Below are 11,687 nucleotides of genomic sequence, written 5' to 3' on the forward strand. Positions count from 1 at the left end.
ACGGACTGCAAGTTTAAAGGAAAATCCCATCGCGTTAATTAGTGCGACGGCATCACGACTAGGTAAAGTTGGGCGCACAGAGCTCCAACGTTTAATTAAAATAATGGAGGATGTGAAAAAATTATGAGAACCCGAAGAAGAGATTAAGCAAAGGAAATAAGAAAGTAATGTTCGCTTTAGAGCGATGGATGGATTGGCCCACTGTGCTAAGAGAATCAAATATGCGAAAATCATTTAGTTTTCGTTTTAATTGGGTGCGACCTGCTATCGCCCATTGCCCCTAATAAATATTAGCGACTAAACACAGACCAATATTTCTTATTTGAAAATTATTGACAAAGCGTCTTCTTCCTTTTTTTCTTTACTCCTTTCCAAATCTGTTAAAGTTTCTTAGTTATCGTAGGCGTGCGATTAAGCAAGCCTCGATTGCTTTGGTGCATGGCATCTGCATCTAAGGTGCAAGTACATCCGTCACGGTTTAGTTTCTTAAGTCACATTTTGATACCTTAGACATTCATTTATTGCAAATCGAATGATAAACTTTGTTACAGCCTGACATAGAGCTTGGAAAGGTAATATACTTTTGAATACATGCTATGAAGTCGCTTATGTGTGCAAGTAATTACATCTTTTTTTTTTCTTTTTTTTTTTTCATCACAATAAATGTTGAAACTCTCGTTACAAGCAAACGAGTATAGGGGCCGGAGTGTATTTCCCGTTGTTGGTTAATCAAGGAATTTGTCTGCTGAAAGTGGATATAATCTGAACTTTTTCATTTAAAGACTTTATTGCATTTAGCTCTAAATTGGCATTTCGTGACCTTATAATGATGCATTTTAAACTATTTTGCATTAAGAGTCCTAATCTATAAAACTTAATACACTTCGCTTAACCTCTTGTTTAACTTTCATGGTTTCTCTTTTCGTTTTTGTATTGTTACTCTCCACCGGCATGTTTGTTAATGTACTTATATCACATATAATAAACGGAAAAATGCATCGCGTTGACTTTACATATTAGACGAGAATGTCTAACACAATATATCTTAAATGCATGGTTATGTTCGCAATTGCCGCGATCAACGTATTAACTACAAAAATTTTATGCATATTAAGCATAACCTGAATACGTTCAAGAACAAGCAGCTGCCATACCTGGCTTACAAGCTTAGACAATAATAATTTTCGAATAAATTTAAACTTAATTGTCGCGATTTTAGCATTTATCTTTGTTTGTAACTGCACATCGCATGTTGAATGAGATTCGCTCCATATGTTCCGTAATGTATAAGCATACGGTATTTAGTGGTAAAAATAGAAGGTATTAAAGCAATCGGCTTAAGCCTAACGTAACTTATCTCTCTCGTACCTTCATGTAAATTTTGTAGCTACTTATGTAATAGGAGAAAGAGGAAAAGATAAAACTTAAAAAGAACTTAACACAGCTGCTTGTAATACTATTATGGTCACTGACATCAATTTTTTTGTTTTTCATAAGTCTGTCCGCACGAAACTCTTGAGGCCATAAACAATAAATAAAAGACCTTTTTACATGTGTACGTATCGTATAATAAATTATTTCATAGTTTGGTAAGAAAATTTTATTTAACAGATGAAAAAGACTTCCAGCGACATAAACTCTGGCTTGCTTTCACACAAACTATCACCTTGTGTTAGATATATATATTTTTTTTATATTATTCTCGAATGAATTGAGAAAAAGAAAACAATGGCTGATTACCTATGCTAAAAAGATGGATCAGGTTAGATTAATTTGAGCTGGTTAGAACAGGATGTTCTAACCATTTTGAATTGTAGACGATACTTGGTTGATCGCTAAATATTCAGTATTAGATAATACGCAATAAATTTAAAACTATTCGATTTTTTGTATCGTATTTATGTAAGTGTCTTATTTATATAATACTTAGGTATTGCCAATTTTTTAGACATCTCAGCGAATCTTCGGTTGTTGATTTGCTGAATAACAGAAGAAGAAGAATATATATACACATCTGTCACTAAAACAACTCTGTAACCTGCAAATTAATTGTGGGAATTTCAAAAAATTTTGACATATTTCGCTTGAAGCTTATTACTATCTAAAATTCATATGTATTCGTCAATAATCATCCCATTTCTATAAGTCATTCTACGAACTTATGGACCGATGTGTTACACTTAGTCTTACTTTTTGTTATTATTATTAATATTTAATAATAATTGTTATAAATGTTATTATATTGTTTTATTAGCTCGACGAAATACTGATTCAATACATTTGAGAACAAAATCTGACTATTATCTCTCCAGCACTTACTAAAACACCGATAATTATCCTTTAAAAGATTACAGCTTTTATTTTACAGCTGTAAGTTAATTCTTACATTTTGCTTTCGTGATAAATGCAAAAATATGTTTAAGAGGACGAAGGATTCGTCCGCTATTATCAGAAATTGATATGCAAATTTTTTTTGGTGATTGACCAACAACAATTCCTCTTCTTCTTTAAATATCTTTTTATGCAAATTTTAAAATTTTGTAAGCTTTCCGCAAAGTGGCGGTAATAAAATTTATTACATTTTTTTTGCTTTCATTTCATTACAATTTTTTAATGTATTTACATATTAAAGTGAAATAAATGTCTTCTGTTATTAGTATTTAGAAAAATAGATTTTTTTATTGAGTAAAATTTCGCTTCTCCCGCAATTGAATCTTTGAGCATTTCTTAAAAACTGTTCGTTAGTTACCTTAAAAAGATAGCATTTTAATTATGAAAAGAAATTAAAACTTTACACTCGGGTAAGGCCGGCCACTAAGTCTTCGGAAATATGTTCCAAACTAATCCACTTTCAATAGAGTTCGTCCTTGACACAATTTATATCAGTGAAGTAAATTTTATCATAAATTAAGCATAAAAATATGTTTCTATACAGATTTCAATCGATTTGGAAGACGACTTTTTATGGACTGGTATAATAAAAGGTGGCATAAAAAACCATAACATTTTTATTATTAATAAAAATTTATGTGATTCTCCTCCTTTTTCTGATAATCAATCAATCTAATTATTCGTTAATTTTTTTTTTTTTTTTTTTTGGTATATTTATGTCTGTCTCTCTCTTAAATAGCATGTATCAGTTGATTTATTTAGTTATTTATAATTCTTCAACTTATTATTTTTCTATAATTTTTATTTTTTTTATTTTTTTAATTACAGTAAAGGGGAACAATTTTCATTAATCACATGTATGTTGGTTTAATTGGATGTGTGATCATTGTAAAACGAATTCAACAAGAGCTTGAGTACAGGATCTGAAAGTAAAAGAAAAGGAACATCGCAGAAAGCAAAATGATTGTTAACGAATCGAAACCTTTGTATTGCGGTTCTGGTTTTGACGATTTTCACACCAGGTAAATTACATATAAATTTTATTCTTTGTTTATTTCACTACGCTGTTCTCTCTGTACGATATGTGTTTCTTATACGTCTTTGGTTTGAATTTAAAATTTTTTCTTTAATTGCCGTTTTGTTAAACATGAAATGATGTAAGTGACATTTTATCCAGGGACGCATGAAACACGAATTTCGGATATCGATTGCTTGTAATAAATATTGCGTAGCTTCTCCTGAATAATTTCTAATTTTTACTTAACTTTGTCAAGTGGTTGTGAAAATTTTTTAATTCTCTTTCGTATGCTTCTAACTCCTGCCTCACCCAACCATTTTCATGAGAATTTGGTGTGAAATTGCATCGAAAATCTACCTATTTATACCATTATTTCATTTTGTATATAAGATTTTGTGAATATTTGCATTTTCGTAACCGCCAAGCGGATAAACGGATGAACGTCCTTGACTGAATCTCATGTGCAGCAGAAACAAAGATTTATAATATATATGTTCAGTTCTTACACATTTCGAAATTCAAATTAAAGAGCATAGCCAAAGGCGAGATTATGTTAGTAGATGTGTCTTGCTCGTTTATAACACTCGGACATATTCATCACGGACTCGATAAATTTTATATACAGCAAAGGTGTGTTAACGCTTAACGGGAGTATATATGAAGACACAGTCAGGGGTAGTTTTGAAAAATCAAAAACTAACTGCCCAAATAAGCAGGCGAAAACAATCGCTAAATAAATAAATAAATTAGGGTTTATACGCACAAATCAATCTTGATCGAAATGATGATTTTATTAAAGAAATTTTTTTGCGTTTATACTCTGTTTACATACATAACAGCTTCCTACCCTTGCAAAATAGCGCAAAACTTAATAACTTAATAACAAATAAATAAAGTGAGTAATAATATTATACATAATAATCAATACAAATAATAAATAATAAGAAGTGATTAATACTATTATGTAATTCCAAATGATAAGAGCGCTACGCGAATTGCATTTTTTTTTCCTTATTTTTCTTTTCATATAATTGGATTGATAGAAAATGGAAATCAGGACTTCGATGTGTATCATATATTTTTTCTTTTGTTTCTTCGCTTTTTATTGTGACACTTCACCTGGACGCACATATTTAGTTACATATATGGTCGCACTACAATACTCCCCACTTGGGTTCTCAAACGAGTCGGTCTTGTTAGTACATTCGTCTATTCATCTCTTTGTTTACTATCTGCTATTTAAAAATTGACAGCCATCTTCAAACATGGAACTTAGTACATATGCTCTTAGCAGAATTTCAAATTTGAAAATTTATATAGTCGCTAACACCCATGCATCTACTACAGATTAAAAGAAAGCTACAACTTACAATTCTTAGTAGATATAAATGTGAAATTTGTTACACATCCACCGTGATAAATTCCTTTATAGTGCTTTTATATGATCTGGATAAATATTGCAAACAAATTTCAAATGTATTTGCTCGAGTGACATCCATAGAACTCAAGTAGACATTTCTTGTCCACGTTTGATTTATATTCTTTTTAAGTAATAAAAACTTAGCAACAACAATCAAATACAAAGAGAGTTACAGTGAAATAAACGGATTTAGAACGATAACTCTAATACTAAGTAAGAATAAATATAAGTTAGAAGAGAAAATTATCTTGATGCCCGACCAACTTAAGCTTAATAATGAATCGCAATCGCGTAAAATGCGATACAATATGTCCCCTTAATACGACCAGCTATACAATATTGTTATGAAATTCGCTTTTCTAAGATACAGTCCGTATCACTGAACCGTGGATATTTTGTTCAAGAGAAATACACTTCAAAGTTCTTTTATTTACAGTTATACTCCTTAAATGCAGGATTGTTCATAATTTATTTTTGGCAATATTTTCAACTGCTCAACTTAAATATTCTTTTTCTACTAACTCTGCCTTCCACAAATATTCTATTTATATACATTTTTACCATCATATTACTGATACCTAATTTTATAGCTTGATTTTCAATTCGTTAACCTGGTTTTCTGGTACTCGTTTTCCTCGGCCGGCAGCTGCATGACGCGTTGCGAATATGCATTTGGTTTTTCCCTCCTTAGAGAGTTTATTAGTTAGCTGGAATGAACAGGGTTTGGCATTTCAATAACTATTTAGTTTGTGAGACTGCATGAAACCCCCAAAATGACTTGACATATTGCACCAATCTATTCCGGATCATTTTCTAAATAGATTTAAACCTCTCGCCCTCTGCGTTTGTTTCCGTGCAGGTCTAGTGCGTGCTTGTTTATTTTTCTATTCAGCACATCGGTCGTAATTTCTGGAATATTTTCATTGAGTTTAGTACACTGACGGCGATATTTTTCTATTGAAAATGGGCAGAATCGAGCAGTTTGTTTCGTACTTTGAACAGGTCCTTCTAAAGTGATATTAAGCCTTTTACTATCATAACGTTTTTAATTGTTTAGCGTCGTGAATTTAGGTTTTAAAAGTTCAAACCTTTAGACAACCTGTCTGCTTTCTCTCAAGCAAAAAATGTGTAAATGTACTGAACTTATTATGCGGAAACGCAAATATTCTTTTGAAGACAGTTTACATCTTAATAACTATAATACCAGTAATCCTGTAGAGAATGTTATGAAGTTTGGCTGCTAGTAAGAAGCAAATAATAACTTTAAGATTTAATTATCGAATGTACATTATATACTTTGTTATGAAGGAAAAGAAGGTAAGTCTTTAAAGGCTTTCACTTTTCTTTTCTTTAATATTAGTAATAAAATTTATTAAAACAAAATTTTAAAATATATTAGTTGTATACAAAAGAAAGGATCTAATTTTCCATTTAATGAGTATTAAATAAATTTTCTCTCTCTCTCTCTCTCTCTCTCTATCTGCCTTTCTGTTAATCTCATTTTCAGTTACAAAGGCTGGCACGGTTATATTTCGTTCATAGTCTGTGTATTGGGTACTATAGCCAATACATTAAACATTATTGTCTTGACGCGCCGTGATATGCGCTCGCCTACGAATGCCATACTAACGGGGTTGGCTGTGGCTGATTTGGCTGTTATGCTCGAGTACATACCCTACACCATACACGACTATATTTTAGAAGAAAGTTTGCCGCGCGAACAACGACTGACTTATTCATGGGCATGTTTCATTAAATTTCATTCAATATTTACTCAACTTTTACACACAATATCCATTTGGTTAACAGTGACTTTAGCTGTGTGGCGTTATATAGCGGTAGCACATCCGCAAAAGAATCGCCAATGGTGTGGTATGCGTACCACAATCATTACTATCGCCACTGCTTATATCGTTTGTATACTAGTGGTGGTGCCGTCGTTGTATTTGATTACCTCAATAGTAGAGTATTTCGAAATGTTAGATGCAAATGGTAAACCCCTATCCTCGACACCTTTAACTCAATACATGATTGACTATGAGCGGAATATTGAAAATAAATCATTGAACTCAATTGCTTTCGAGCAGAGTCTAAATGCGGTCAACCAAAGCAATATAATTAGAGTAGAGATAACTACATTCAGCACTAAAAGTAACTCATCTTCTCTGCTATCCGCAACAATATCAACGTCACCATCGTCATTATCATCAAATAAAAATTTAACCTTCGAGTTAAATCGTAATGTCACCGTTTATCGTTTATACCTTAGCGAGTTAGCATTACGCAACAAATCCCTGCAGAATGCCACACAACTAATTTATAGTGTGTTAATTAAATTAATTCCTTGCATCGCTTTAACGATCTTATCGATACGTTTGATCATGGCTTTGTTGGAAGCCCAGCGACGCCGTAAAAAGCTTACTACGAATGCTGTCAACGGCTTGAAATCTGTGACAAATGGCAAAGCACAAGAACAGCAGTTGCACAAACGAAAAGGTAGCAAAATATTCGAAAAAGAAAAGCAAACAGACCGCACCACACGTATGCTCCTAGCAGTATTATTATTATTTCTCATTACCGAGTTTCCACAGGGTATTCTTGGTCTTTTGAATATTGTGCTGGGTCGTGATTTTCTAATGCAATGCTATCTAAGGTTGAGTAAGTATTTATTTTAATTCTTTCAACAAATTTAGATAATCTATGACACCACAGTAGAAAACTGTACTCGCATTGACGTAAATTGGAATAGACATCCGAACACATAAAGAGTGTCTGCCAAAATCGAACTTTGCTCCTAATTTAAATGAATACCAACTATATAATATAAATTATTAATGCTGCAAATTTTAATTCAATTGCCAAAAAAAGTTAACAAATTATTAACAGAAGAATTTTAACATTTTGTTCATTTTTTACTAGAGTTATTTCATTTTTTTAGCAGATCACGCTCATATTCAAAATCGATTTTTTTTCCTACTCCAAGCATATTCAAGTAGCTACGATACGCGTCTAACAAATCGGTATACCGTACTACCCATTCCCATAGTAGTTCTGGCGATCGCTTGATCGTTAAAGATATAACACTTGCCGATCAGGACCGCTACCAAGCCCTCTGTTTAGAAGCATCTCCTGTGTGATTGATCATATTGAAAAAAAATATATATATATAAAAAAAAAAAATTTTTTCCTTTGTCCAATTAAGAGAATGTCAGCTTCAGACAGACGAAAAAAGAACGTCATTTTAATGGTCGTAAGAGGGAAATTACCAAAGGGAGAAGGGATATTGGTTTATTCTAACGTTTCAATTTGTGTAATTCAAGGACGCAATTATGAGAAAGCACACAGAATACGGAAAACTACCAAAAATATCATCATTTTTCATCTTAATGACTTTCGACCTCAAATGGCAAAATACAGCCAGGAAAGTTGAGTAGCATTGAATTGAAATCTCTTTTCCTTCCCGTTGTATGCAATAAACACTATTTCTTCTGACCGACCCTAATTACAAGCAATGTCTTGTTATGTGTTGGAGCAAAGTTTCTCATTAATCGCTTATTGTATTTCTCATTAATCGCTTATTGTATTCATATCTTCTGGAGAAAGTCATTTTATCCCTGCCTTGTTTTCGATTTCTTCACTTTATTTCCACATGTTATACCCCGGCATCATCATATTTTTCGTATTGACAGAATTAACTTACTTAACTTAGCAACCTACAAAATTTCTAAAGTCGGACGTACGATATTGGATAACGGAGTACGATGAAAACTCATTTCTCAAAAGTAGAGCATCCTAAACATGTAACTTTGACGATATCGACGCTGGAATGTTGCTTATACCATAACCACTATTCTAAATGTTTGCTGTTAGACGGGTTTTAATAATATTTTTAATTTTTCTTTGTACGTTCCCCTTTCATATATAGGTGACTTAATGGACATATTGGCGTTAATCAATTCCAGTATCAATTTCATATTGTATTGCTCGATGAGTCGGCAATTTCGTACAACATTCGCGTTATTGTTTCGTCCGAAATTTCTTGATAGATGGGTACCAGTACCGGCAAACGAAGATGACAGACAAACTGGTGCGATTAATAGAGATGATATTAGTGCGTTACCAAATTTAAGGCAATCTGTTCATCGATCAAATCGGATGAAACGTGATAGGTTTAACAGAAGTATGGTTTTTGAGCAGAATGCAGCCACAACAACGCAAATAACAAATGTGTAGCAACAATCGAAGCGGTTTGCTCAGACCGTAAACAGTAAGCGGCCTTACTGGAATTCCTTACGATTGAAAATCAATCGTAAGCCTAGCCAGCCGGCGATAACCGAATGTGATTGTGATCATTACGTTCCTCAAGATAAACAACTTAGAACGATTGTTGATAACAATGCAACAAATACAATGGAAACCACAATGCTGTCTGCAAATTATTTACATTATTTAGTCTACATTTCAACGTATCATCCAACAGTAAAATGTGAACAATGCTAAAACCAGAGGAAATAAAAAACAACTCATTGTCGCTTATTGTTAAGACACACACACACACACAACTTGATGAAAGAAATATATATAGAATTTCTTATGAATCATTTATTGCAATATCAGGCCGACAATAGGCACATTGAACTTGAAAACGAAAATGAACAAACGAAATGTTTATGTATATATGTATACCCACGTTGTATGTATTTAAAATAATCAGCAACGATAAGATACTCGGACAATTGTTCAAAAATCAGACATACAGTTATTAATGCAACATTATTAACAGACTTTATTACGACTAGTTTAAGATACTTGAACTATTGTTACCGTAACAATACAACGCAACCACTAATGTTGTACGTTGCGAATTGTGTTTTCACTTTCGTGTGTAGCAATGGCATTTACAACAACAATAAAATTGCACTTTTGTTGTTGTTGCTGAGTGGCGCTATTTTGCTAAAGACAAAAGCGCAAATCCCCCTGAAGGTTATTGTTAGAAGGTGTTTTCCTTCTTTGCCAGTTTTCTCTATACCGTCTTCGTCACTATGTTCTTCTTCTTATTTGTCTTGTTTCTATTGTTGTTGTCATTATGGACTTTACTTATCTCTACACATTGCTTAATACATATATGCATACAAAGTTACATGTAAACATATATACAGATGTACGTACCTCCATATAAGTGTGGATAACTATATGTCCATTGGTGGGGATCTCTCTCTCTCTCTCTCTCTCTCTGTATGTAGGTATATATATGTATATATATATATGTTAAAATTTTATCCTATCACTTAGAAATGGTGTCGGTTTATTAAATTTTTTTCTTTACACATACACACATACACGCCCTCTTGTAAAATTGAGTTTATTGTGCGTTTATTATGTGCGATTATTTCCTGTCTAGCATTGCTGAGAATATAGTTATAAGACACCTAGGCATGCGTAAGAAATCCTAAGTACGTAAGATGAAATTTGCGTGTAATACAATCTTAATAAATGTTAATTAAATAACTGATATCATAAAAAAATCAAATAAATATCAAAAATATGAAAATAAATAATTCTTTTAAGGTTTCAGTACACAAATTACAATTGCACTTTCATATACATTGACCTAAACTGATTAGTGTTTTTTTTTTTTATGTAAACAAAGTTAATGCAACAATTCGAAACGACGATGGAAAACAAGAAATGCATGCATAAAACTATAATATTTACGATCATAAAAACTTTAATTAATTTTTTCATTTTGTTTGCCGGGACAAGTTTCACTAAGTAGTTTTATATAATGCAAGTTAATGCTTAAATCATAGTTTCGATATATATTCGCTATAATTTATATATAGCCTATTGAGAAAGATACTTGGAAATATTCAGTTATTTCGATGTTGCTTCAACGGACTCGCTCGGAACCTAGTGACTGTTAAAGATGATAAAACTGCAAGCGGAACGATAGGCGGACAAATCGACATCCCTAACATTCATTTTCATCAAGAAGTTCGCTTGTTTGGTGAGTTTACTAAAACTGAATAAGGGTGTGAAGATAAATTCGAATTTAACTAGTAAGGACACCTACCATTTCTGTTACCATACCTCGTTAACGACTTAACAGAGCTCATGTTAAATAATTACAATTGAGATATAGTTGGTTTGAAAGCCTAATCCGTCCATATTAAAAAAAAGAAAATATTTTTGTGGACATTTCATGAATCAATATAAAACTACCTTTCAAGCAAACTAAACAAATTCAAATTCTGCTTATGGAAACTATTTTTAACGGTATTTGAAATTTGGTATGTTAGCGAAAACTGCATATGGAAAAAAACCCAAATTTGACACTCTAGTGCGGCCAAACTAGAAAATGTCGCCTATATTCACCTATATCACGTGAATCTATATGAAAATACCTATCGATTAAGCAAAAAAAAATTCACATTTTGCTTTCAGGAACTATTTTTACCGATTTTTTGAAATTTGGTATGTTAGCGAAAACTGCATATGGAAAAAAACCCAAATTTGACACTCTGGTGCGGCCAAACTAGAAAATGTCGCCTATATTCACCTATATCACGTGAATCTATATAAAAGTACTTATTGCGTGGGCAAAAAAATGCACACTTTGCTTTCAGGAACTATTTTTACCGATTTTTTGAAATTTGGTATGTTACCATAACATAGCTATGGGAGAACACCCAAATTTGATACTCTGGTGCGGCTAAACTAGAAAATGTCGCCTATATTCACCTATATCATGTGAATCTATATAAAAGTACCTATTGCATGGGCAAAAAAATTCACACTTTTCTTTCGGAAACTGTTTTGAACGATCTTTTGAAATTTGATATGTTAGCGAAAAATGGT

The 11,687-nt window shown here is 32.4% G+C and overlaps 1 protein-coding gene across 1 annotated transcript; it reads left to right on the forward strand.

Annotated features, from left to right (window-relative positions):
• Positions 1-3,216: 3,216 nt before the first annotated feature.
• On the forward strand, positions 3,217-10,511 carry LOC119641682 (sex peptide receptor). The gene is made up of 3 exons (XM_038040469.1): positions 3,217-3,413; positions 6,337-7,487; positions 8,755-10,511. The coding sequence occupies exons 1-3, from the start codon at positions 3,352-3,354 to the stop codon at positions 9,060-9,062; spliced, it is 1,521 nt and encodes a 506-aa protein (XP_037896397.1). The 5' UTR covers positions 3,217-3,351; the 3' UTR covers positions 9,063-10,511.
• The last annotated feature ends 1,176 nt before the right edge of the window (positions 10,512-11,687 follow it).

This window comes from Glossina fuscipes, unplaced genomic scaffold (assembly GCF_014805625.2).
Source record: "Glossina fuscipes isolate IAEA_lab_2018 unplaced genomic scaffold, Yale_Gfus_2 173, whole genome shotgun sequence".
Lineage (NCBI taxonomy): Eukaryota > Metazoa > Arthropoda > Insecta > Diptera > Glossinidae > Glossina > Glossina fuscipes.

Excerpts from the sequence above, each read along its gene's own strand:
- LOC119641682 (XM_038040469.1), top strand. The coding sequence starts at position 3,352 with ATGATTGTTAACGAATCGAAACCTTTGTATTGCGGTTCTGGTTTTGAC. Across the intron at positions 3,414-6,336 it reads TTTGACGATTTTCACACCAG|TTACAAAGGCTGGCACGGTT; the intron begins GTAAATTACATA and ends TCTCATTTTCAG. Across the intron at positions 7,488-8,754 it reads GCAATGCTATCTAAGGTTGA|GTGACTTAATGGACATATTG; the intron begins GTAAGTATTTAT and ends TTTCATATATAG.